This window comes from Taeniopygia guttata, chromosome 7 (assembly GCF_048771995.1).
Source record: "Taeniopygia guttata chromosome 7, bTaeGut7.mat, whole genome shotgun sequence".
Lineage (NCBI taxonomy): Eukaryota > Metazoa > Chordata > Aves > Passeriformes > Estrildidae > Taeniopygia > Taeniopygia guttata.
Genome location: NC_133032.1, coordinates 3286509 through 3312724, shown reverse-complemented (window position 1 = coordinate 3312724; position 26216 = coordinate 3286509). Strand labels below are relative to the sequence as shown.

General features: G+C 51.7%; 1 protein-coding gene and 1 pseudogene across 1 annotated transcript in view; one reads left to right on the top strand and one right to left on the bottom strand.

Annotated features, from left to right (window-relative positions):
- The window catches only part of NDUFA10 (NADH:ubiquinone oxidoreductase subunit A10), a 26149-nt gene extending 20551 nt beyond the window's left edge, over positions 1–5598 (bottom strand). The window contains 6 exon segments of the mRNA NM_001245639.2: positions 859–938; positions 2696–2817; positions 3753–3839; positions 3923–4138; positions 4568–4736; positions 5496–5598. Of these exon segments, the coding sequence (NP_001232568.1) occupies positions 859–938; positions 2696–2817; positions 3753–3839; positions 3923–4138; positions 4568–4736; positions 5496–5582 (761 nt within the window). The 5' untranslated portion in view covers positions 5583–5598.
- LOC100225909 (uncharacterized) lies at positions 5581–26216 on the top strand (annotated as a pseudogene).

The following is a 26216-nucleotide window of genomic DNA, read 5'->3' as shown; positions in this document are numbered from 1 at the left end:
GCCTCCTGCACGCACCAGAACTCACACAGTTAATTCATCAGATACCCTTTGAGAGTTTCCCTTCCAGAATTATGAGGGACCGTAATTCTGCTTTTAGATTTTTAGGACAACTTTCATTTTCCTAGAGCTCTTTTATAAGAACTGGGAGAGCTGGCAAGCTCTGTTTCATTTGAGGTTTACAGGGCACATGTTTTTGCTTCCCAGCTAGAGGAAGCCAGGGGAGCCCAGGACACAGGGAATGGCTTCCAACTGCCAGAGGGCAGGGTTAGAAGGGATACTGGGAAGGAACCAGGGAGGAGCCACTGAGGCCCTGGCACAGGGTGCCCAGAGAAGCTGTGGCTGCACCTGGATCCCTGAGAGTGTCCAAGGCCAGGTCCTAGAAGGCTCAGAGCAACCTGGGATAGTGGAAGGTGTCCCTGCCATGGCAGGGGGTGGTACTGGATGAGCTTTAAGGTCCCTCCAACCCAAACCATTCTAGGATTCTGTGACAGCCAAAGGACTTTTTGAGGAGAGAAAAGCCCTAAAGCCTTCCAAAAAGGCCTGAGAAAAGCTTGTATTGCATCACTCTCTCTTCAGGTCGTGCAAACACACACAGCCACAGCTGTGGCATTCTGCACACCACTCCTGAACTCATTTTCATCTTCCAACACTGGCATCAGGCTTCTGGGATGGCAGAAGTAACTACACTCACACAGCTCCTATACAGTGAGTGCAGCACCACTTCATGAGGGCACAATTCTGTACCCTGCAGCACAAGGAGGATTTTTTCACATGATTTGTTCATATTGGCAGAGATTTTAAGGTTTGCACACATTTTTGCTCAAAGACCTAAGAGGCAAAATATTTTGCTTTGCTAACCTGATTTCTGGTAGGAAGGTCTTCTTGTAAGCATCCTCAATGCTCTGGAGATAGGAAGGAGACACCTTCTTCTCATATGGCTACAAACAAATAAACAGAAAAAGCTGTGGAATTAACTTTCTTTTCACACCAGCACAGACTCCAAGGTCTGCTCCACCACCTGCCAAGGGCTCACTCTGGGATAAACAGTCAAACATCCAAGTAAACCACATGCACATCAGTGAAAGTTTCAAAGAATTAAAGAGTTTTATTAGGAGTGTTTGGAATTCCTTACATGCCATATAATACCTAGAGCAGCCCGCAGCTATCCAAGGGCTGATTGATCCTTGCTAACTACACATTCCAGCAAGCAATAATAGCCACCCAGAAAACAGGAGAAGACTGCGTCCACTTTTTCCATAAGGAGGCCAAATTTGCACCTATTTCCAGAGTTTCAGACAAGTGCACGGGCAAACACCCACTCCAAACTCCAGAGAAATTTCATGGATATCATCCCTATTGTTAACCAGTTTGCTTTCCACACAGTGTACTTTCAATGCCACATTTGCAAAACACCAGGAATTTCTCTAACCTACTGTGAGTGCCAGGAGCCTAGCAAAATACCAGGAATTTCTCTAACCTACTGTGAGTGCCAGGAGCGTAGCAAAACACCAGGAATTTCTCTAACCTACTGTGAGTGCCAGGAGCGTAGCAAAACACCAGGCATTTCTCTAACCTACTGTGAGTGCCAGGAGCGTAGCAAAACACCAGGAATTTCTCTAACCTACTGTGAGTGCCAGGAGCGTAGCAAAACACCAGGAATTTCTCTAACCTACTGTGAGTGCCAGGAGCGTAGCAAAACACCAGGAATTTCTCTAATCTACCGTGTGCTCCCCAAAAAAATCCTACAGAGCTCAGCACTGCCACTGACCCAAAAAATCACAAGCTACATCAGCAATTTCTGTCCAAAGGTTTTAAAAATGCCACTGATTTTCATACTCAGAAGGGCTAAGAACTCACAGGTTCCCCAATACATGAAGAACTTAACTGAGAACTTTTTTCTAATAAATCAAAGCCTTCTTTTAATCTATCCGGTCTTCCAGAGTTACACTGCATTTCCCATAGCTTTTCAACAAGGCAAGACAAACATCTTTGAATCCTCATAACACATCTGCAAACAGCTACAAGTACACATCTAAGTATCAAAGAAAGATGGGGAAAAAAGTCCAAATTACAAACCTTACTTAGATTAGTTATTCCCCAAAAGCACCCTACAGCTTTCCTGAGCCAAGACTAGCTCAATAACGCAGTCACCCAGCAGTGATTTGCTGGATTTCAGGGAGTTAAGTGAACTTTCTGATCCCAGGTGACTTACACATGAACCCCAGCACAGGGGTGAGGAACCAGTCAACTGGGAAGCAGGAACCAGGGACTCCAGCTGGGCTCCTGGCCTCAGGAATAATAAATATATCATCTCTAAGTGCACTGCAATCAGCACATCACCTGCCCACAGCTCCTGAAGTGGCACCTACACAGCCAGGTATAAAAATTCACCTGCTCTTAAAACAATTTCTCATTCCACAAATGACAACATATCAATGCAGTCACACAAAAAGTTAATTTTTTCCTTTTTTTGCCTTTTTAAAGCAAGCATACAAGTATACCCACAGAGTCACCACCACCACACAGATCTCACACCTCAGAGGACAAGGTGCTCCCCAGAAGCAGCATTCAGCAGCAAACCCCACGGGACTCCACATAAGGAGTGATTACAACAGACATTAGCAGGCAGCAATTGTGAGAGACAAGTAATAATAAAGATAAAAGATAAGTAGGCAATAATTATAGATCAAATTACCTTGCCTTTCTCTTGAATCCTCTTCTGCACTTCTGGGACAGGCACATCAACATAAATGACCAAGTGAGGTGGCAGCAACTCAGAAATGCTGATCTCCTTGACCTCTTTGTAGTGATCAAGGCCTGTGTAAAACACAAATGATTCACATTCCCCACCTCTGTATTTGCAGTCTCTTCTTCTGGGCTCACAGAGTAAGTTTAGGGTATGCTTTTCCTCAAACAGAATTCAGGAAGTTTACAGAACAACTATCTCCAGAAAAATTCTATGCACTGAGATCTAAGAATCTAAACCCAGTTGTATCAAAGGACTTTATTCCTGACTCAGGTTTACAGGAATCTCAGCTTTTTCTCCACTATTTAGAGACAATAAGCAGCAATAGCTCTAATCAAGATGTCTGTTCCCTAAGGATTCCAGTACAATCCAAACTGTGATTCTGTATTAAATTGTGGATTGCTGGGCTTTGCTGCCTCAGCAATGCAGGCACAGGTCATTATAATCAGCTCTCAAAGCCATCCAGTAACTTACAGCAGGTGGCAAGAAACAAACCTCTTAAATCCAACAGCAAAAACAGGAGGCAGTCAAGAAAACAGTTATGTCCACCTCAGGAGCAGCCAAAAGAACAGATCTGCTAAGAACATGCAGCAACAGCTCAGGAGCTCAGTGCCCATAACCCCAAACCAAATCACTCAGGTTGGGAGGAACATCCCCAAATCACAGGTTCAACCACTCTGCTGAGAACTCCACTCACAGCATTCTAAATATCCCCAGGGGAGAGATCCCAGGTGATTTGCACCAGGGTTTGACTCTTCACAGTGGAAAAAGGGTTTTTCCTTACAAACTAAACGTTTTGCATTTCAATTCATGCCCTTTATCTTTTGTCCTCTCACTGCCACTGAAACCAGACTAGCTTCACTCAGCAACATACAACACATGAACACCGAACATTTAAAGGATTTCCTCCTTCCAAGCAGGAATGCTTTGCTTCTTTTTTAAATCTAACTACCAGACTCCTGAGAGATTATGGCCAAACAGCCTCCTTTTGCTAGCAGGAACTCACATCTCTTGTGGACATATCCCTGCTTTAACATGGCATCCAGGAACACGAAGTCACTGTAGGGAGAGCGCTCCAGCACCACGCCTTGACCTGCAAGGGAGAACAGGCTCCAGGTTGGAACAAAAGGAGCTGTGAGGTCCCTTCCAGCCCAGACCACTCCATGATTCCCCAACCTGTGCTGAGCAGGTGCTCCAAGGCGTCAGCATACTGCAGGATACGGTTCCCAAAGATCCAGGACTGCAGGCGGTACGAGTGCCCGTCGGGAGACTTGGGCTCTGTGTAGAACTTCTCCAGGTTACAGAAACCACTAAACTTCTCAGGCAGCAGCTTGCCATCCCCTGAGAGCCTGTCGTGGTAGTGGATGTCTGCCTCAGGGAAGTACTTCATTCCTGAAACAGAGAAGAAACCTGTAGAAATAAGCTGTGTTCATTTGCAGCACACACCTCCTCAGCTACTGAACGCACAGCTGTTCCTTGAACAGCTCCCAGACACCCCCAGCTCCCCTGTCCATCCCAGCAGAGGGCAATGAACCCAACTGCGAGCTCTGCCACGGCCCAGGGAGAGCTGAGCTCTTCCAGGCACATCCATGTGGAAAACCCAAACTCTCTGGGAGCACGGTGAGCACACAGACTCCATTAGAAATGAAGCTTCACTCACAACAAATCCTTGTCCCAAACCTCACCAACATCATCCACAGACCCTCTCCACTCCCTCCAGCATTTCCCAGTCAGGACCTGCTGCTCTGGTGAACTTCCTCAGCACAAGAACCACGATTAAATTCTGTCAGCTCTCAGGGAAATGGACAGAGTGAGACATACCCAGTTTGTCTGCTATTTGCTGGGCCAGCTTGCCCTTCCCAGAAGACAGATTCCCCTCTACTGTAAAGACTTTGCTGTGTTCTGTGAACTTCTTGGTGGTCCTTTCTCCCAACATATAGGCCAGCCACCCATACTGCAGGCTCTGCTCAGGGCTGGTGTGGATTCTTGCCTGGAGAAAAACACGTGGAAATCAGCAGGTTTGGAAGGATTTTTCAGCTAAAAACACTGTTTCTTCAGACACACATACAGGACACACTGTTATGCATCTAAGTTTTTACTCAGTAACCTTAGCAACTGCAGCAGTGGTTAGGCAGGGAAGTTGTTCATGAAATCAAAGGCTGAGAAGACAGAAAACATGGAACAATTTTCAGTCTGAAGGCCAAATACACAACACACCCAGAGTTCCCAAGAGAGACTACACATTAGACTTTTGCTTGTATTTTGTGTGGTTTTGGGCACATAATGACACTAACTAACACCCACTCTCAGAAGAGTCACAGCTTCATTTCAATATGGCTTTCAATATACGACTTCAGAGAGGCGGCAAGAGGGACCCACCTGGGCTATGGGGCTGAAGGCAGGGACTTTCTGAGCCCTCCTCAGAGCCTCCCACAGAGCCCGATAAACACTGTACAAACCTCATCCTGAGCAGTGCAGTGACCTCCCTTACAGGGGGCGTTCATTTCTATTTAGCACTCCTTTCCTCGCAGCACTACTGCCCACAGCCGCAACCGAAGGTCACCGCACTCCACTCTCGGGCATTTGCTCCAGTCTGCCTCACATTTCGCCGCCCCTCCCCGCTCCCTGCCGGCAGCGTCCAAGGACCAGCCCGCCCCGGGAAGAGGCATCTCCGGCCCGCAGCGGTCTCTGCTCGCCGCCCCAGCAGGACGAGCGCCGCACACAGCCCTGCCCAGCCAGCTGCACTCACCGGCAGCAGGACGGAGCCCGGCCCGGAGCTCCCCGGCCCAGCCCGGGCGGCCGCGGCCCGGCCGAGCCGGGACAGCCACAAGGACATGGCGGCGGCCAGCGCTGATTACGTCACCGAGAGGCGCTGCGCCCGCGCGTCAGGGCGCCGTGAGGCCACGCCCATGGCCACGCCCCCTCACAGGCCACGCCCACTGTCCGCAGGGGACAGCGGGGACAGGGACAGGGACAGGGATAGGGATAGGGACAGGGATAGGGACAGGGACAGGGACAGGGACAGGGATAGGGATGGAGACAGGGACAGGGATAGGGATAGGGACAGGGACAGGGATAGAAACAGGGACAGGGATAGGGATAGGGACAGGGATGGAGACAGGGACAGGGGGGACAGAGACGGGGACAGGGACGGGGACAGGGACAGCGGGGACAGGGACGGGGATAGGGATAGGGATAGGGATAGGGATAGGGATAGGGATAGGGATAGGGATAGGGACAGGGACAGGGATAGGGACAGGGACAGGGATAGAGACAGGGACAGGGATAGAGACAGGGATAGAGACAGGGACAGGGATAGAGACAGGGACAGGGATAGGGATGGAGACAGGGACAGGGGGGACAGAGACGGGGACAGGGACAGGGGACAGGGACAGTGAGGACAGGGACAGTGGGGACAGGGGACAGCGACAGGGACAGCAGGGACAGGGACAGCGGGAACAGGGGACGGGGACGGCGAGGACAGGGACAGAGACAGCGGGGACAGGGGACAGGGACAGGGACAGCGGGGAGAGGGGTCAAGGACGGGGAGAGGGGACAGAGACAGGGACAGCGGGGACAGGGGACAGGGACAGCGGGGACAGCGGGGAAAGGGACAGCGGAGACACGGGACAGGGACAGGGACAGTGGGGACAGCGAGGGACAGGGACAGGGAGAGTGGGGACGGGGACAGGGACAGGGAGAGCGGGGAGAGGGAGAGTGGGGGAAGGGCCCGGGTTAGGGACAGGGGGACAGAGAAGTGGCTGGTCAGGGAGCAGGTGGGACTAGGACCAGTGAGCAGGCGGAGCAGGGAACAGCCTCGTTAGGAACAGGGAACAGGCAGTGGGGAATGGCAGTCGGGAGAGCCACAGGCAGTAGGCGGGATCGGGCCCAAGTGAGTTAGGGAGCACTGGGATAGGGAACGGGCGGGAATAGGGAACGGGCGGGAATAGGGAACAGGCGGGAATAGGGAACAGGCGGGAATAGGGAACGGGCAGGTTAGGGAACAGCCGGGTTAGGGAACAGGCGGGAATAGGGAACAGGCGGGAATAGGGAACAGGCAGGAATAGGGAACAGGTGGGAATGGGGAACAGGCGGGAACAGGGAACAGCCGGTAATGGGGAACAGGCGGGAATAGGGAACAGGTGGGAATAGGGAACAGGTGGGAATAGGGAACAGGTGGGAATAGGGAACAGGCAGGAATAGGGAACAGGCAGGAATAGGGAACAGGCAGGTTAGGGAACAGCCGGGAATAAGGAACAGGCGGGAATAGGGAACAGGTGGGAATAGGGAACAGGCGGGTTAGGGGACAGGCGGGAATAGGGAACAGGCGGGAATAGGGAACAGGTGGATTAGGGAACAGGCGGGTTAGGGAACAGGTGGGTTAGGGGACAGGTGGATTAGGGAACAGGCGGGGATAGGGAACAGGCGGCAATAGGGAACAGGTGGATTAGGGAACAGGCGGGTTAGGGAACAGGCGGTTTTGAGAACAGCCGGGAATAGGGAACAGGCGGGAATGGGGAACAGGCGGGAATAGGAAACAGCCAGGTTAGGGAACAGGCGGTTTTGAGAACAGCCGGGAATAGGGAACAGGCGGGAATGGGGAACAGGCGGGAATAGGAAACAGCCAGGTTAGGGAACAGGCGGGAATAGGGAACAGGCGGGAATGGGGAACAGGCGGAAATAGAGAACAGGTGGGAATTGGGAACAGGCGGGAATGGGGAACAGGTGGGTTAGGGAACAGCTGGGAATAGGGAACAGGTGGGTTAGGGAACAGCCGGGAATAGGGAACAGGTGGGACAGGGGAGAGCCGGGTTAGGAAGCAGGTGGGGCCAGGACCAAGCAGGACAATGAACAGCCGGGTTAGGGAGCAGAAGGGATGAGGGACAGACAGGATGCCTGCACTATGTCTGCCCGCAGGTCCCCCACAGGAGGGAGCCTGGGATACGTCTCTTTCCAATACCTGCACATCCTGTTGTCCTAATTCCCTCTGCACCCTGCTTCAGGTGCTTGACCAACATCTCCAAGCTTTTAGGCTGGGAGCATGTGCAGTAACCCTAACCCTTATTTTAAAACACTGTTAAATTACTGGGCCTAGGAAGGTCATAACCAAACGTTTTACAAAATCCCATCAAAGTGACATCAGCTCTGCTGACCTGGCACATTTGTGACACCATTAGTAGCTTCTGCTTTGCCCCCTGGCAAGAAGCAATCAAGTTGCATGTCAAGGATTTATCTCTGGAATTTGCAAACACCCAACCAAACAATCCACAAGGGATGCGTCTTAACAGCTCTGTCTGCAACCAGACTAAGTTGGATGCTCCAAGCCCTGTCCAACCTGGCCTTGAGCCCTTCCAGGGATGGGCAGCCACAGCTTCTCTGGCCAACCTGTGCCAGGGCCTCACCACAGTACTTGGAGCTGGGAAGCAGTTTTGGGAGGAAGAGTAGAAACTTTGGGCAGCATTAACTCAGGGAAAGGCACAGTGAGAAGGAACAGGCTGGCTTTTCCTGAGCGGGCATCAGGATCTCAAATGGTGGCCCATGGACATGGTGTTTGCCAGGATTCCATGTTTCCCTTGGACAATGGCCCAGAGACGTGGTGATTTCCACAATCCAATGGTCCCAGAGGATGGTGGCCCACTGATAAGTTTCCCAGGATTCAGTGTCATCTGTACATAGGATGGTGGTCTACAGTCACGGTGCTTCCCAGGATTTGGGGACCCCTGGGAAGAGCGGCTTGTGGACACGGTGTTTCCCAGGTGTGGGAATGCAGGGCTTCCCTCTGGCTGTCCTGGCAGGGCTGGGACCCTGACAGGGGTCAGGAACCCCCCTGGACAGAGCCCCCAGAGACACTGTCTGTGATCTCTGTCCATGGCGAAGAGTTTTCAATCTTACAGGATGAATTACAAGCTTTGAGTGTTTGATAAGAGTAATAATCAAATGTGACACGGGTGCAAAAGTAAAATTTTAGGATTCTAGATTAGGGGTTCAGAGGGGACAAGATGGAGGAAATTGGGCGTGTTTTGTCCTTTTTCTCCTTCTTCATGCCCTCCATGTTTCACTGTGGTGTTGGCATTTTTCTGTTGGTTTGGGCTGGGGACACACTGTCCAACGTAGGTGACAGATATTGGCACGTTATTGTAAATCCAGCACAGGTAGTTTGTGGTATTTAATGTTTGTACCATCCCACTGAGGGCAGAGCCCCACACGCTGCCCTGCAGGACAGAGCTGCGGCAGGGCAGCAGAACATGTTAGAGATAAACAGAATAAACAACCTTGAAACCAGCACAGATGAATTACGGCTTCTGCTTTGGCAATGGGGCTGAAAGACAGAGACTTTCTACAATCTCGGAATCACCAATACCTCAGATTCCGACACCCAGGCTTTGGTGTCCCCTGAGGATTGCAGCCCAGGTGCACGGTGTTTCCTAGGATTTGGTCTCCTCTGTGGATGATGGCCCATGGGCACAGTGTTTCCTGGGACTTAGTGTCCCCTTGGGAGGCAGGCAGCCCTTGGGGCTGCGTTCCCAGGATTAGGGTGTCACCTAGGGACAGCGGTGCGTGGGACCGGGCAGGAGGAGCGAAAGCCGGGCAGCGAGAGCCCAGCTGGTTCTGGGGAAGCGCTTGGAGCCGCTCTGGTGCGAGCGCTGGGGGAGCAAAAGGGAGTGTCGTGCTTGGGTTGCTCGGTTTTAATCAAGGTTAATTGGAGCTAACGCTGTGTTGGCTCTGGCATGCTGGTGGGAGAACAGAAATCCCAAAGATGCTTGTCCTGCATCCCGGTGAGGAAGCTTGCCAGAGTTTGAGCCGCTCAGCAGTGATCTGCAGGCTGGGCTATGTTTTGGTGCTCGCCTAAGTTAAACATACAGCAATTAGTAACTACCAAAACATCTCGATTCCTTAATTATTAATTACCACGCTGCTCAGTAGCTGTTGCATTATATCCCCCTCGGTGTTCCTGGTGTTTCCTGCCTCCTTCATGCCTTCCCCAGGTCCCACCAGCCTGTTTAATCTCAGCTTTTCCAGTGTATAGGAGCTAAAGGTGGGTATCTGTTTCTGGGAGGCTGTGCGGGAGGACATGGATGAGCTGAGTCCAAGCCCAGGATGAAGGAGGGAGCATCAATACTTTAAACCTGTGGTGAGGTGACCCTGAGCATCTCTTGGGTATTTAACTGGGAGTCTTGCTGTGTAAAAATGAAGGATAGCAGTTTTGCCACAAACCTGTCTTCTGTTCATCTTGCAGTGGTGATTCCAGTCCTCTGGCATTCCAGTCCGAGGGTTTGGGCTGGATTTGTGTGGCTCAGGGTGCAGGAGAAAGTGTCTCTTTGGAGCAGAAAGGCCCTTGTTCCCTGGTTCTGCAAGGTCAGCCTTGGGAAGAGATTCTTTTTCTCTGTGATGGGTCAGATCTTGGAGCGGGATCCTGCTGAGAGCACCAGGCTGAGCAGGGCTGGTGGCAGTGGGACATAGAGCCAGCCAGAGGGGACAGCGAGGATGGGCTGAGGGGCTTCTCCAGCCCCTTTGCAGTCTGCTCAGGGCTTTTTACTTACTAAAAAAACCTATTCATAAGAATTAGGAGACAATAGATTAGCTCATGCAAGTTCCACTTTCAGGAACAATCTCTCCTGGTACTTGACAGCTTGCAGAAGGGATATGCTTCCTACTGGGTTGCCGTTCAAAGCACAGCTCAGGAAAAACAAACCCTGGCAGCAGCACAGCCTTTGGGGCTGGGAGCTGAGCTTTCCTTCAGCACGGGGGCCACTAGCTTCACCATGAACCCCATGGCACAGTGTGCTTCATAACCACTGGGCCAAAGGGAAGGGAGCTTAAACAGGTTTTAAATGTCCAGAGCAAGCTTCACTGTTTCCATGAGGCATTTTCCTCACTGGCATCCCCCTCTCAAGGCTGGCCATGGAGCACCCGGCGTGCTGCAGCTGGGATGTGCAGGACAGAGGTGTTGGGGTGTCCTCCTTGGGCACACAGGGTGACTTGCTGCTGGCTGTGTCACCCTGTGTGCCTCAGCCAGAGGATTTTCAGTGTTTGGCCAGGCTATCCCAGTGGTTCTATTATACCTCAGTGTTTTACCCACTGCCGTGCTCATCTCCAGGCTCATTTTCTCTTCTTTCTGTCTGTTTGGAGCTGGATTTGGATGGTGAGTGACCAGAAGACTTTAAAGGATATCTGAGGAATCTCAAAAAATTTTTCTTCACCCCTTTTTTTTTTAACCAAAGGAAAACTATTTTAATTTTTCTCCTTCATGTTACATGACTGTGATTTCAAAAGTATTTAAGGTTTGTCAAAGCCTTGGTGCCAGTGTGTTTTTACCCAGCTTGTGTGGACTAGTTTGGAGCTGTTTGGATTGTGCCAGCCTCCCTGTGAGAGGGGATATCCCTCCAGATGCTGCTCTTACAACCCAGCAGGCTTGAGCTTTCCTGGGGAAATGCTGCAATTTTCCATTCAGCCTTAAAAGACCCCTCAATCTCTCTCTGAGCCGCGAATTCAACAGGCACTTCAGTGCATTTCATTTAATGCTCATTTCCTCTCGTGTCACATATGTGAGCAGCCCTGCCAGATGAGATTGGAGAGTGGTGGTGGAGGAGAGAGCTTAAATTGCTGCTAAACAGTGGCAGATCCTGTTATCCAGAGCTCCTTCCTGAAGTGAGGATGCCTGCAGAGAGGGAGTTTGTGGTTAGACAAATTACATCAAACCAAACGAGACGCGTTAGGGGGATGCAGCTGAGCGAGATACAGATCTGGGGGGAGACTGAAGAGTTTGTCTTTGAGCTATGAAATTAAAATTTGCATTAAAAAATGAAGGATACAGGGTGACATCCAGGACTTGTTAAAGTCATTAACTGAGCTCTTACTGCTGTACTGGCGTTTTGGCTGGGGTGGGTGAAATAACTGCAGCTCACAGAGATGGGACCTCATGTAGTCTTCAGGCTGCTTGCCTGGACACTGTTCTTTTTGCAGGCTGAGGGTTGCCCCTGGTGCCTAAGTTTGTCACCAAATGCTGGTTTAATTTGGAAATGCACATCTGAAAAGGACAGAAATCATAATATTGGAAGAAAATAAAACTTTTTACATCAACTTTTTTTTTTTTTTTTTTTTTTTCAAGAGAGGCTCTTTACATAGTGCAGTGTCCTAAATCACCTTATATGATATCCCTTTGTTTAAGTCATAGAATCCCAGAATGGTTTGGGTTGGAAGGGATTTTAAAGCTCATTTCATTCCGCCCCATGGTTGCCCCATCCCTGGAAGTGTTCCAGGCCAGGTTGTACAGGCTTGGAGCAACCTGGGATACTGGAAGGGGGTGGAACAAGATGTGCTTTAAGGTCTCTTCCAACCCAAACCACTCTGTGATTCTGTGATTTCTAAGAGGTTCAGGGTGTGTGTGGAAAAATCTAAACCATTTCACTGTTGTGGCTGCACCAAAGCCAGTATTGGGTTTGAAAAGAGCCTGTTGGACAATCCCAGTTTGATTAAGCTCTCCTCTACCCCTTCCAGCCCCAAAGCACCCCTCCCCGAGGGTGTGAAGTCCAACCCCTCCAAGCGGCACAGGGAGCGGCTGAACCAGGAGCTGAACAAGCTGATGGGGCTGCTGCCCTTCCCTGAGGATGTGCGCTCCAGGCTGGATAAACTCCCCATCCTCCGGCTGGCCGTGGGCTACCTGAAGGTGAAGAGCTACCTGATGGGTGAGTGTCCATGCTGGGAGGGGGGAAAGCCCCTGGAATCAATCCCTGATGCACAGCTTGTGTTCTACCCCAAGCTTTGGGATGGGAAGTTGTGTATCCTGAAGGAAACATGATGGTGAGTTATGGGAGCAGGCCCTTGAATGTTGATACTGGCAGGAAAATGTCACCATGGATGGTGGGAGACACTTGGGAGCCTGCCCAGCAACTGAGACCTCCTGCAAATCTCCTCCATCTCATTAGCAGCCATCCTTTATGTCCAAAACTCCTCCTGTGTTGCACTCCCAGCACCCTGTGGAGAAGAGCTGGGTAAAACAGTGTCTTGTTGAACTGCAACAATGCCCTCATCTAACTGGAATGGCAATTTGAAATTAAATTCACGAAATAATTGAATGTTCATAATATAATACATATTGCATGTTCCCTTTTATTATATTTCATATTCTGTATTTTCTTATTTATTCCATATTTGGTATTCTTATATTTCCATATTCCATATTCCTTCTCCTTCCCTCCCTATTCTTCTTCAACCCTTTATTATTATTAGAGTTACAGTATGTTTAATAAATTTTAACATTATATATGGTGCAGAGCCTGACTGGGAGCAGTCATCACATTGCCAGAAGTCACCAGAACATGCAGAAAGGGACATGTTCCCTCTTCAGTGACTTGGGCCTGATGGAATGGGTGATGGACGCTGGGGAAGGCAGAGCATGTGGGGCAGGAAGGCAGCAGCAGCTTTTTATATTTAGAGGCTCTTATTGTGTCTTCTCCCCGCCACAGATTGGATAAACTTGGCTCCCTTGTTTTTTCCCTCATGCCCACTCCTCTGGGCTCTCCCAGGGCCCTCTCCAGCTGGGATGAGGCTTCAGAAGGAGACTCCTGTGCCAGACTCTCCAGATGGGACCTGTGCCTCCAAGCAGGAGCTGGTTCCCAGTGGATGTGCTCAGCGTGTGCTTCCCAGCGAGAGAGCTGCTCTGGAAAAGCATTTGGCATTGCAGGGCTTCTGGAGTCCTGCTCTGCCGGGTCACTTATTCCCATCTGGTCACCACTTGCCTGTGATTTCCAGCTCCTTCCCCTTGCTCTGCCCCGAAGTTCATCTTGTTTGACTTCAGATCATCCCAGATACAGCAGGGTGGGACTGGGTCTCAGGCATGCCTGCTGGCATGTCCTGTCAGGTATTTTGGGGGGACGTGCTCTGCTTTCTGCCTCAGGTTTGCTGTCCTGTGCTTTGTGCAGGCTCTTCTCCCGGAGCAGGAGAGCATGGCATCCTCTGAAGAACATCCCTAGCCTCTCCCCATCCACAGCCCAAGCCCAGCCTTATCTCCAGGCAGGAGAGAGATAGATGTTTTGATAGACTGGTAATTGCCTCATCTCCAGGCAATTGAGAGACCTATTGCTCAGTGGGCTCAGGGTGATGCCTTGAGGCTCCTTTTTCCCTTGTGCTGCATTTCTCCAGCCCTAGAGTGGAGCTTCCCGGTGTTGTCTCCATCTTGTCTGACTGCTAATGCCAGGAGAAATCTGAGAAGGGGCTTCCAGCCTTCTCCACCTTCTCTGGTATTTCTGAGGTGTGGGTACTGTGTGCCTCTGGCTTGGGAACAGACCTGTTTAATGGGGTGTAGGAAGCCAGGCATCAGAGCCTGGGGCAGTGTTTAGGGTGGGACAGAGCAGAGGACAACCACAGTGGGTTTGGGTGCTCCTATCAGTGCCTGCTTCCACAGCGGATATGAGGAAAGGGATTTGTCATCTTCATGGGATCTTGGTTTCTGTGCAGGATAGTGCCTCACTGCATCATCCTTTGAATCTGCTTTGTTTTTAAATATCATTCTCTGTCTGTGCATTAACGAGAAACCAGACTAATTAGTAGTTTGCTGGAAATATTAAGCTTTGAGCCTAGAGAGGGATGCTCTGGGAGCTCCCTCCATGCCTCCAGGGGCTGATTCAGGTTGTGCACATCTGTAACTCCTCTGTGCCCTGGGGCAAACACTGCAGATGTTGCACAGCTCTCTGCTGCCTGGGATCTCAGCCTTCCCTGTGCAAAATCAGGGGGCTCAGGACTTGGTCTCCTCAAGCTTTGCCCATCAGGCCCAGCCTGGGAGCAGTGCTGACAGCTCTGGCGCTATCACTGCCTGCCTCAGAGGCACTTGAAAGGTTTTGTCATTCGTGAAATCAATGACTGAACCTCACTGCCAGATTTGTGCTGAGCTCTCTCTGCAAACCAATTTGCAGTGGTTGCTACTTGGACCTGTGTCTGACAGCCTCCCAGACAAATCTGGAGTGACTTTGCTGATCCTGTCTCTTTGAGAGAAAGTGCCCAAGGAGGAAAGCTGGTGTCTGTGTTGCTGACTGCCACGATCCTCTGGCCTCTCTGTGGTGTGACAGGAGCCCCCCTTGCTGCAAAGAGGGAGATCTCATGAAAGCTTGGATGGATTTTAGTGACTTGGTAAAGCTGCAGGTAGCTGGAGAGCTGTGCTGGGATTCGTTTCCTACGGTTCCTGTAACAAAGGAGGCAGATGTTGGGATTGCAGATGTGGCTCTGCCAAGGGTGAGCAAGAAAATGGGGGCTCAAAATGCTCTCTGAGGTGGAGAAGCTGTGATTAGGAAATGTGCTGCCATGCTTTCTTCCTAAGACTCCAGGCAGGGAGGTCTGCAAGAGGAAGGATCACAGAGTCCCAGACTGGTTTGAGTTGGAAGGAAGTTCATCCTGTTCCACCCCCTGCCATGGGCAGGGACATCTCCCACTATCCCAGCGTGCTCCAAGCCCTGTCCAACGTGGCCTGAAAATCTTCCAGGGATGGAGTGCCCACAGTTGCTCTGGTAATCTGTACCAGGGCCTCACCATCCTCACAGGGAATAGTTCTTTCCCAACATCCAACTTAACCCAATCTCTTTCAGAACCCATGTAAAATCCTGTCGTGGTGTGAGACCACACTCTGGAGTCTGGCAAAGCTTGAGATACTCTAACAGCTCCTAGCAAACAGTGAACAGTGGGCTACCTTTCCATGCAGCTGACCTGGCTGGAGCAGGGGCTGGGCTTGGGAGGTCTCACCAGGTCCTTTCCCACCTCTGGTGCTGGTCTCACCAGTTCAGTCCCCAGTGCTCTGCTGCAGGGCAGCTGACAGCAGGTCTCCCTGGGTAATCTCACTGCAATCAGCACTAAATTAGCTTTGTTATTCACCTCCTCTTTGTTGTTACCAGAGCTGGCTGTTGGGCCACAGCTGCAGGGCTCTGGGCCTGAAGTAACTGAGGCAGTGAAAGGAGTCAAGCTCAAGTCTGTCCCTGGGCAAGATCCTGCAGGACTGTGTGGGATGAAGATTTGCAGCAGCAGGCTGGAGAGGCTGATGTGGACTTGGAGATGCCAGTGCTCCCCAGAGCATTTCTGTACTCCTTGGAAAATGCTGAGTGACTTTTCCAAATAGTTCATAATCTGTGGATTTGGCATTTGTCTGTTTCACTTGGATGGCATGAGCCTGCTCTGCTTGGCACCGTACCTTTGTTAAACAGATGAGGCAAAGGTTAGTGCTAATTGACAGGGTTTGGGATTGGATCCAAAATGAAAATGGTTGTGCCTGGCTTGGTGTTACTTGAGGAGTTGGAAGCTCCTGGTTTTTGGATGCCAGGCACCTCTAGAGCCTGTTCAAAGAGAAGTGTTTGCCATGCGTGAAGCTTATCAACTCCTCCCAGTGTAACCCAGTCTGAGAGAGAAGATCTGGCTCTGGGGTTGTTACCAATAACCTTTTATTTTCAGCACCAAATCTATGCCAGAGGCAAGGGATGTGTTTTAGCCTCCATGGCTGCCTTGCCCATCACATTCTCTTTCTTTGTGAATGTGATGGGCAAAAAAGTGAAGAGATTAGATGACTTTGCTCTTTCTGCCTTCTTTCTCCCACTGGAATTTTTTCCTCCATTGCAGGGCTTAGGAACCTGCTTGCAGAGGCAAGAAAGCCAACCCATAGCAGGGTGCTCTTGGGGATGTATGGGGCACATCCTGATTCATTGATGCTGGAAGCTCTGCTGATCCTGTCTGTTACCTTCCCAGGCTGAGTGAAAGCCTTGCAGTCTTTGGGGATCACACCAGCAGCAGGAAACCTGTAGTGCTCTGGCTGGTTCAGGACAGAGCTGGATTGTCTCCTACTGTCTTAAAAATTACACACAGCCTCTGTCCCAGCACTTTGAAAATGTAAGTGATCACCACATTGCTCCAGCAGATGCCTGGGACTTACCTGGTAATGCAGATGGCTTTTGCCATGGTCTTTTTCATATAATAAAAGAATCATTAAGCTTGGAAAAGACCTCTACAATCATCAAATCCAACCATTAACCCAGCACTGTAAAGCCCACCACTAACCCATGTCCCTAGGCACCACATCCACCTGTTGATTCTCATTAATTGTCCAAGATGCACTGCAGGAGATGGAAAAAACTTGGCACAAACAGCAAAAGTGAATTGTCCTATTACCAGTTACTTTTGTTGTTGTGGGTATATTATAGATTGGATACATGTTGGACCTGTTTCCTTTAATCCCATTAATTTGTGGTCTCAGCTGCTTTGTGTGGGAGTCTGAACTGCTCCATTAGAAGGAGTGTGTTAAATAGGATGAATTAGCCAGCTTTTAATACAGCTCGTCACCTGCTTTGTCCTGCCTGGCAGCCAGCGGGGGTCTCTTCCTCCTGCCAGCCACTGTTTCCAGTCCATCTTAGCCCTTGGCCCCCTGGAGACCTGGCTTCAGCAGGCTGAGGGATCCATAGCTCCGGGTGGGATTCCAGAGGGTGGCATCTCCCCATCTTGTTTCAAGCGAGGGGATGTTTCAGGAGTGATCCCTCTCTCCCATGAGGTTTCCTGTGTTGTAAATGAGCTGGGATATGGTTAAAATGTTGGGTTTTCCCTTCCAAGTCAAAAAGTGACTGGGAATAGCCCCTGTGCCCTTGGTGGTTGTATGGATCTGGAGTCCTCTGCCTGGAAGTGCTTGGGTTTCTCTTGGGATTGCTCCCAGTGCCAATGGTTCTTGGCAGTTTGAGTGAGGATGAGTTCAGAGACCTGTTTGCAGGAGGAGAGCCACAGGAACAACATGGCCCCTGGCTGTGGATGGTGAGGACTGGGCTGGATATGATCACCAGCTGCTCCATACCGCCAGTACTTTGGTGGCAGACAACATCTCTTTGAGTTTCCTCCCCTCTCTCCATGCTACAGACCTTCTCCCCAGGTCCGGTGTATCCCATGGGAGACAAATTCTGGAGGATTTTTGAGCTCAGCTCTGCAGAAATTGGCTGCTCTGTGTTTGAGAGAAGGGGAAGTGAGCACCTTTGGTGGTAGATTAAAAGCCCCTTGCTAAGATCAGTGGGAGAGGTGAAGAAATTTTGCTGGAAAGCACAAAATGGGTGTTTCCAGCTGGATTCTGAAAGCCACAGCAGCTCTCCCCAGCTTTCCCTGCAGATACTGCTGATGAATGCTGGGAGAGAGCTGGAGACCAGATGCTCTCAGGATGTGCATGCTCTCAAAAAGTTCTGTGCCCTTTTGGAGCTTTATTTTGGAAGAACTTGCTTCTTTTTTAAATCCCCTGCCAGCCTGCCTCTCATTTCAGTGCTTTAGAGAGGAGTCAACCCTTCAAAGGTAATAAAAATTTAAATGAGAATCGGTATGTCATTTTGAAATTATTACACTCCATGAAGTGCAAATTGAAAACATGTGGTCCAGATGGGATTTTTTTCCTTGAGGATCACGCAGCAATCATGTGAGGGGGCTTTTTGTTTGGTGTCTCCAAGCAAAGATTCTGTTGAATCTCATCTTTCCCAACCTTTCCTAGAGGTCTCACATCCCCTGAGGAGGCTGGTCTGACAGCACAGGATGGAAAAGAGCAGAAGCCATGGCTGATGGATAAGGTGGAGATGCTGCCTGAGCATCTCCAAGGAGTGCTGAAGGTTTGAGGGAGTGAGAAGTACCCCAGCTCTGCCAGTGATGGAGATGGAGGCTGACTCTGCTCCAGAGCACCCTCTCCACTGCTATTTGTGTCACCTTATGCAAGACCTGCAGCTAGTTACCCTAACCCTACTGTATCCATGTCCTGGTTGATGAAAGCCTCCATGGGTGGGTGCTTGTTGGCACTCGGGCTCTGCGTATAAATACATCCCAGAGATGCTTTGATTCCAAATTAGTTTTGAATTCAAACATGCCAATCCATCAGGTTTGCTGCAAAGCATAATGTCCCAGATCGGCAGTTGCACGTGAAATTTCTTTAGATTCCAAAATTGGTTTTGAACTTGGTGTTACCAGGGAAGAAACCAAACAAACCTTAAAAGCATTTCAGTGGTGAAGTGAGAGCTTCTGCCATGGAGAAAATTAAATGTATGGTCAGACTTGGGATGGTTTGAGGTTCTTCCTCATATCCAGCATTCAGAGGATCTTTTCCCTTTGGATCCAGCACCGACACCTGGGCAGTGCTCTCTGCTGGGGTGGGAATTACGCTGAGTATATGAGCTCAGTCAGACCTCAGGGAGCTGCACGAGCTGGTGGTGGTGGTGGTAGAGCTGGGATGGTTCCTACATGGGAGCTGCTTTGAGCTTTTCTGTGATTTTCCCTTTTTTTGTGTGTGAGCTGGCACAAAAACATGTCTTGAAAATCATCCTTTTGCTGGCAGCTGAGCTTGCATTGAGTTTTTTCAACGATAATCAGCAGATAAAGGATCATGCTGGAGATTTGCCTGGGAGCCTCTGTCCTCATTCATTTTCCCTGAACAACTGGTTCTGTGGGAGTTCTGTGATGCTTGAGGTCCCACGAGCAGGGCAGCAGGAGTTTTCATGCTGGCTGCACCCAGCAGAGGTGTTGCCTTGAAGGCATCCAGTGCTGAAGCATGAGGCAGCTCCTGAATCAGCCTAGGGAGTCATGGCAGCAAGTCCTGGGAGCCGAGAGCTCTCGGGTGTCACTGGGAGTACCACGGCCACCAGCTCTTGATCTGCTTCCAGGCAGCCAAAGGTGGAAGGGAGAAAACAAGTATGGGTGCTTTGATGGCATCTGAGGTGCTTTGGGAAGGTTTATTTCTGTCATTCTCTAACCCTGAAGGGCAGCAGAGCAGACAGCACCCTAGTGGGGTGGCTTGAAGCCAACTCCAACTCTGCAAGGCTCTAACCAGAAGCCTCCTGGCTGTGTTGGGTGGTGTTCTCCAGCCTGGGCAGCACAGAAGCACTTGGCCCCCCCTCTGTCCTTTGCATCTCTGCCTCACACCCTGGCAGGAGTGAGGTTTCCCAGAAGTTAGATCAAGCAGGGGAAAGAATCTCTTGGAGGAGGCCTCGGGCAAGCTGGGCATGGCTCTGTAGGTGGGCTCTGTGCCAGTTCCCACCGATGGTCACACCTTCCTCCGTGCTGCGCTGGCTCCGTGGCATCCAGTAGCTGCATCAGCAGCCCTGGGGTGGGAAGGAGGAGTGAGAGGCTCCTGCCTCGCCTCTTCCACACTCATTTCTTACCTTCTCACTTGCAGCTACAGCTCCAAAGGTTGGTAACTGCGTGGATCAGCCAGACCCCCAGGAGGTGACAGATGGACGGAGCCGCAAGGTGACAGGGAGCTGTTTCCTGAGGGGGAGCTGCTGCTCCAGGTATGGTGCTATGGCTTGGTCATTTGGGGTCTCCCCAAGCTGCTCTGGAGCTTGTGGTCGCATCTGTGGAGCAGGAGGAGACCCTGCCTCGTCTAGAGCTGCTTCACTGTGATTCCTGCAAGCAATGAGTTCCTGGGGACAGAGACCAGTGGCACTGCCTGGCTGGGATGGGTCCAGATCCCCATTCCCACCATTCCCTCTCATCCCACAGCAATTTGCTGCCCATTTGATTATGTTACATCTCATAGACACAAGCTCCATCATCCCAACCAGGAGGTTCAAGGATGCCATATGGTGGTGTAAGTAGTTCCCTGAGTAGCTGATCCCCAAGTAGTTCCCAAGGTGCTGGGTTGGTTCATTATCTTTAGCAAAGGCCAAGAGGAGAATGTTGAGAGCTGTGGGACAAAACATCCCCCAGGAACTCCTTGCCTTATCTGGGGCATTGTGCGAGCTCCGTAGGGATGAGTTCACAGCCTGCCTAGGATGGGAAAAGCCCAGCTTTAGTTTGTAGGTTTTGGGGGAGAAAAGAAGAGCAGTTGGATGTTGGACAACAGTGGTGGGCAAAACCAGTGGGAAATGAGAGCTATGCTTTGTAGAAAGGTCACATGAAATAGCTGACAGTGAAGCTCAGAGCAAAAGGGCCTGGTGAATCAGCCTCCCACGATGCTGCTGGTTTGGGCTGCCATTTATAAATGTGAGCTGGAAGGGCCTGGCATGGGAAGTCACATGGAAAGGCTGACTGCTGAACAAGCATCTGGGCCCATCAGCTGAGGAGCATGCTTACTGGGGCTGCAGGACGAGTCTGTGCAAGACCTTCAATCACTCTGTGTTCTTGGCATCTCCCATGCCTGGGCTTTCACAGAATCCCAGAATGGTTTGGGTGGGAAGGGACCTTAGAGCTCATCTTGTGATGAGCTGCCATGGGCATGGACACCTTCCACTATCCCAGGTTGCTCCAAACCCTGTCCAGCCTGGTCTTGGGCACTTCCAGGGATCCAAGGGGAACCATAGCTTCTCTGGGCACCCTGTGCCAGGGCCTGCCCACCTTCTCCAGCTCTCCTGTAGGCTTTCTGGGCCTTCAGTCCTCTTCTCCTGCCTCTTCAAACACCAGCAGATGAATGCTTGGCTCTCTTTAAGCCTGGCTTTGGTCTCTTCAGCTCTGCTCCTGCAGAGCCCTCCAGCCGTGTGAGCAGACCCCCAGCGGGAGCCTCCATGTGGGATTTTGGTGAGGCAGTGATTCCTGGGAGCTCAGTGTGACTTTTGGCAGTGATTAGACCACACCAGGTCCCCCACAGTCCCAGCTGTGTGCAAGTGTGATGGTCACAGAGGAGCAGCTGGATGCCAGGAGGGAGCCCCTGACTGCCCCAGCATCCCCTGAGCACTCCCTAGGGCTTTGGACTCGGACCATATGATGGCAATTTGTTGAGCAATCAACATCAGAGCATTGGCAGGCTGGGGTGATTGAAGGCATATGGAGAGCTTATGAGGTGTTACTGTGACAGAAATCCTCCCGCTGAGCTGTCTGGTGGCTTTTTTTCCTCCCCACAAAGATAATTTTAAACATATACTGCGATTTGCAGAAATCTCTGACTTGGGATCCCTCAGGGTGCTGCAGCACACAAAGGGAAGGGACTGGTCCCTCAGCAAGCTGGATCTGTAACGCTTCCATTTAGGGTGTTCTTTCCCTGATTTCTCTCCTTCCATTCACTAATAAATTAAACATGTCACAGTGAGGAACAGGGGGCATGAGTTACTATCTAGTGCAGTGCTTTGCTTTTGGGGGAAATCAACCTGAAATGGTCACCAGCATCATAGAATGTGCAGAGCTGGAAGGAGCCCACAAGGATCGTCGTGTCCAAAGCACAGCCCTAGGAGAGTATAGCTATTCCCAGCTGGAAAAGAGGACTCCAGATCCACCATAAAACCTCTCCTTATCTGGTCCCTCCTGATTCAGGAGCTGCCCTGCAGTGAGAGGGGGTTCCATGGGAGGTTTGGAGAAAGTGGTCAGTCCAGCTTGGATCATTGCTTGTGCTAAGAAACTCCACAGAACTGAATCGTGCTTAGTTACCAAGTGCTGTCCTTCTTTGTGGGGCTCCTTGTTGAGGAAGAAGGTCCCTTCCTGTCCCTGGATGCTGAAGAAACAGCTGAGAGATTTCATTGTTCAGCAGCTGAATTGAAGCTGGGCAGAGTAAGTTTAGACTCAACTTCTGCTTTCAGGCACTCAATGGATTTGTCATCACCGTGACTGGAGACGGCCACATCTTCTACATCTCCCCTACCATGCAGGACTACTTGGGCTTCCACCAGGTGAGCACCATGTTTTCCTGTCTGGGAGCAGATGGATGCAGTCCTGGTGTGGGAAGGAGATGCAGATGGAGAGCAAAGCTTCCCAAAGGGCAGCAGCTCCTGTGGCAGGGGAAGGAGCTGGAGTTTGCCTGTTCTTTACACTCAATCCTGCACTTCTAGTGCTCAGGAAGGGAAATCTTCTGTCATGTCCTCCTCCCGACACCTCTGCCAGGCTGTCCAGGAGCAGACACTATTCTGTTTTGTCGTTCCAGTCGGATATCATCTACCAGAGCGTGTACGAGCTGATCCATGCTGCACAGGACCCCACTGCATGCTGCTGACAGTGAGTGCCAGGGTGATTGATCCCTGCAGGGGTTCACTTGGGCAGCTCGGATCCGTGAGCTCAGGATGTGCAGCACAGTTTGGAAAGCTTCCTTTTGCTTTTGCTTTTCCAGCTTTTCCCCCTGAGCAGCCGCTTCTTGCCAGATGCAGTGCCACGTCCAGCCCCCAGCACCTCCATGCTGAGAAGCAATCCTTTGTGGAGAGGAGCTTCACCTGCCGCTTCCGCTGCCTGCTGGATAACTCCTCGGGATCCTTGGTAATGCTGCCACACCTTCTGCTCCTCCTGTGCCTGCAGGGCGTTCCCCCAGAACCACTTGTGTCCCATAGGGATGAGAGCACAGCCAATTCCCACCACCCTGTTTGCTTCACACCCACGTTTTCTAATCCCTGTAAGGCCTTGAATTTCCATGAGCGCCTGAAGTTCCTTCTTGGGCAGCAAAAGTCAGCAGCAGACAAGTCCCCAGTTGCTCTCTTTGCCACTGCCACACTCCTCCAGCCTCTCTCCATCCTGGAGCTCCGGACCAAAACACTGATCTTCCAGACAAAGCACAAGCTGGACTTCACTCCAATGGCCTGTGATTCCCGGTAAGGCATCTCTCACTTTCCCTGTGGCAAAATCCCCGGTGCTGGACAGAAAACTAGACCTGGTGGGAACAAGGAACAGCTGACCCAGCTCCTATGGCCTGATGTTTTTGTCCCTCTACTGCAGGCCCCCAGTAACACAGGGAGCAGGTTAACGGGGCACCAGCACTTCTTGTCTGCTGTGGTTTGCGTGGTTTGTGGAACAGGGGATGCAGCTCAGCCCAGGGTGCAGTGTTACACCATCCAAAGTGGAGGTCTGGCCAGTGGGGTGCAACTGTGGGGGATGCATTCCTGGTGTCACTGCGTTCCTGTGATGTTTCCAGGGGGAAGGTTGTCCTGGGATACACGGAAGTGGAGCTGTGCAGGAGGGGGTCGGGATACCAGTTTGTTCATGCAGCTGACGTGATGCACTGTGCAGAGCACCACATGAGAAGTGAGTGCTGGGGGGTTTTGGGGGGATGTTTGTGGGGTCCCTCAAGGCTCTGGCTGTACTATTGCTCCTTGGTGCTGTCCATCCTGGGGCTGGAGTAGCTGTGACAAAGATTCTTCCTCCTGGATGAGCTCGGGGAGCTGGCAGAGGGACAGCACACTGCATCTCCTGCCCCCGTAGCACAGCCACGAGGTGATACTCAACCTTGTAGCATCTTGTGTGTGTCATTTGTCTGCCTCTGTGGAGGAACTCTGTCTGTGGCACTTCTTTTGTGTCCCTGCCCCAGTGATGAAGACAGGGGAGAGTGGGTTGACGGTGTTCTGGCTCCTGACCAAGAGGGACAGCTGGCTGTGGGTGCAGGCCAGCGCACATCTGGTGTACAAAGGAGACAGGCCCGACTGCATCATCGCCCACCAGCGAGCCCTGTCGTGAGTATTGCTGGCCCCCTTCAGCTGCTCTGGGCGTGGGGGGCTGCCCGAGGCACACACAGAGGCCATGAAGGTGGAGGAAAGGGTAGGTGAGGTTGGATTTTGCAGCATTTGTCCTCCTGTAGTGTGAGTGAAGCAGCTCTGAGGAGGTGGTTGTGGACATGCTCCTACCTGGGAGCAGCAGCCCTTCCCTGAGCCATGCAGATCTCCCTGTGGGCTCCCCAGAGCCCTCTTGTAGCCAGCCCAATCCAGCCCCCTTTTACTCTCGAAAACCCAGGGCAGGGCTGTGAGTTCCCCTCGTGCTGTCAGAAGGGTGGTTTTGTCTGGCCTGGAGGAGCTGCTCATGCTGTTTCCATCTATTTTTGCCTCCACACCGAAGGAATGAAGAAGGGGAGGAACATCTCCAGAAGAGAAACCTGCAGCTGCCTTTCAGCTTTGCCACAGGGGAAGCAGTCTTGTATGGGAATGACCTTCCTGGGTTCTTGGACTCATTCCAAGCCAAGGAGGAGTTGCAGGTGCAAGCAAACTCCGAGTCAGAGCAGTGCTTGGTAGACCCCAACTCTCTCCTTGGGGCCATGATGAAGCAGGATGCATCCATATACAATTCCCATGCTGATAACGTGCCTCAATTTTCCCTGCTAGGTGTCATCCCTGAGCCTGATGGGCTGAATCAGAATGAGGATGTCAGCAGTGCCAAGGAGGACAGCGACTCCCTCCTGGTGGTCATCAAAACCCTCTTTGAGAAGAGTGAGGTGGATGCAAACGTCTGCCAGACCCTAAACGTGGACAGCACGGAGCTGCAGCAGCGGGAGGAAGCTCTGCTCAGCCTGGGGGCAGAGGAGGAGCCACTAGCTCAGGGGCTTGGCCAGAGGCCAGGCACCAAGGTGACATCCTGTATGGAGCAGATGCTCCTTAGGGAGAGTGTTGGAACGAGCCTGGACTTCCAACACTGCCATGAGGAAAACAGTGCTTTGGTTCACTTCCAGCACTGCTGGGCAGCTGGTTCAGCATTCCCAGCACAGCCCCAGGCAGCAGGCACATGGGGAGGCCAGGGGGCTGTGGGCTCCGTAGCCTCCGTGACCTCTGAGGGCAGCTTTGCCCAGCCAGAGCAGCAGGTCCCATTTAACCCAGCCGGGCTGGTGGCAGGGACTGTGCCCATCTCCAGCAGCAAATCATCTGCAGCACTTCAGCTGGCAAACCAAGCATTTCAGGCAGAAGCTACCCCCTCTGGTCTTGTAGATAATACTCAGAGGCAGTCTGGGTGCCAGCTGGTGGGCTCAAGCTGCTCACCCCCAGTGCACTCAAACACGTTGGTGACTCTGCGGCACAATGTCTTCCTCCAGGCAAACCCAGCCAGTTGCCCATCGGAGGCTTTGCTGGCCATGGTTCCACAACAGCTGGAAGCTGCAGGAGGATACATGAAGTCCCAGACTCTGCCAGATGGCAGTCCTGAGAATTCCCCGGGGGCTGGACTCTGGTGGCCACCCCCGTCCCAGTCTTTTCCTTGCCCTGCCCAGGGCTTGCATGAGTCCCTGTTCTCTAGGGATGGGAAGCTCTATGATGTGGAGGCTGCTCTCCCTGCACCCTTAGGAGCCAGGCAGCTGCCAGGGCATGGCGGCTTTCCCAAAGAGCCCCTGGTAGCCCATGTAGACCCCAGCTTTTCCTGGGAGGGGGAGCAGGCAGTGCTGTGAGAGGACAAGGGGTTCTCAGAGGCTGGGGCAGCTCCTCAGAGGAGCCATGGGGCAGGGCCAGTGCACCACAGTGGACTCCTGCTGAGATCCAGCATGGATCCCAGCACCCACCAGAAGGACTGCTTTGTGCTGTCCAAGTGCCAGTATGGAAACAGCCTTTTTAGGCATGAGAGCAGCTTCCTGAGGGATGCTGCTAAAGTACCCCTTCCACAGCAGCCAGGTGCCTTGCCTTGCCCTGCCAAGAACCTCCCTGGAGCACCCTCTTCCTCACTGGGCTTGGTTTCAAGGTGCTCAGCAGCTCTCCCTGTGAAGGTGGATGCAGGAGCACCCGTGTGCTCCAGGTAGGGTCCTGGATGCCCATCAGTTCCCTTCTCAGCTGGGCAGCCCCCCTGTACCTGTGAGATCCAGCTCAAGGTGAGGTGCGAGGGCTGCAGGACCTGA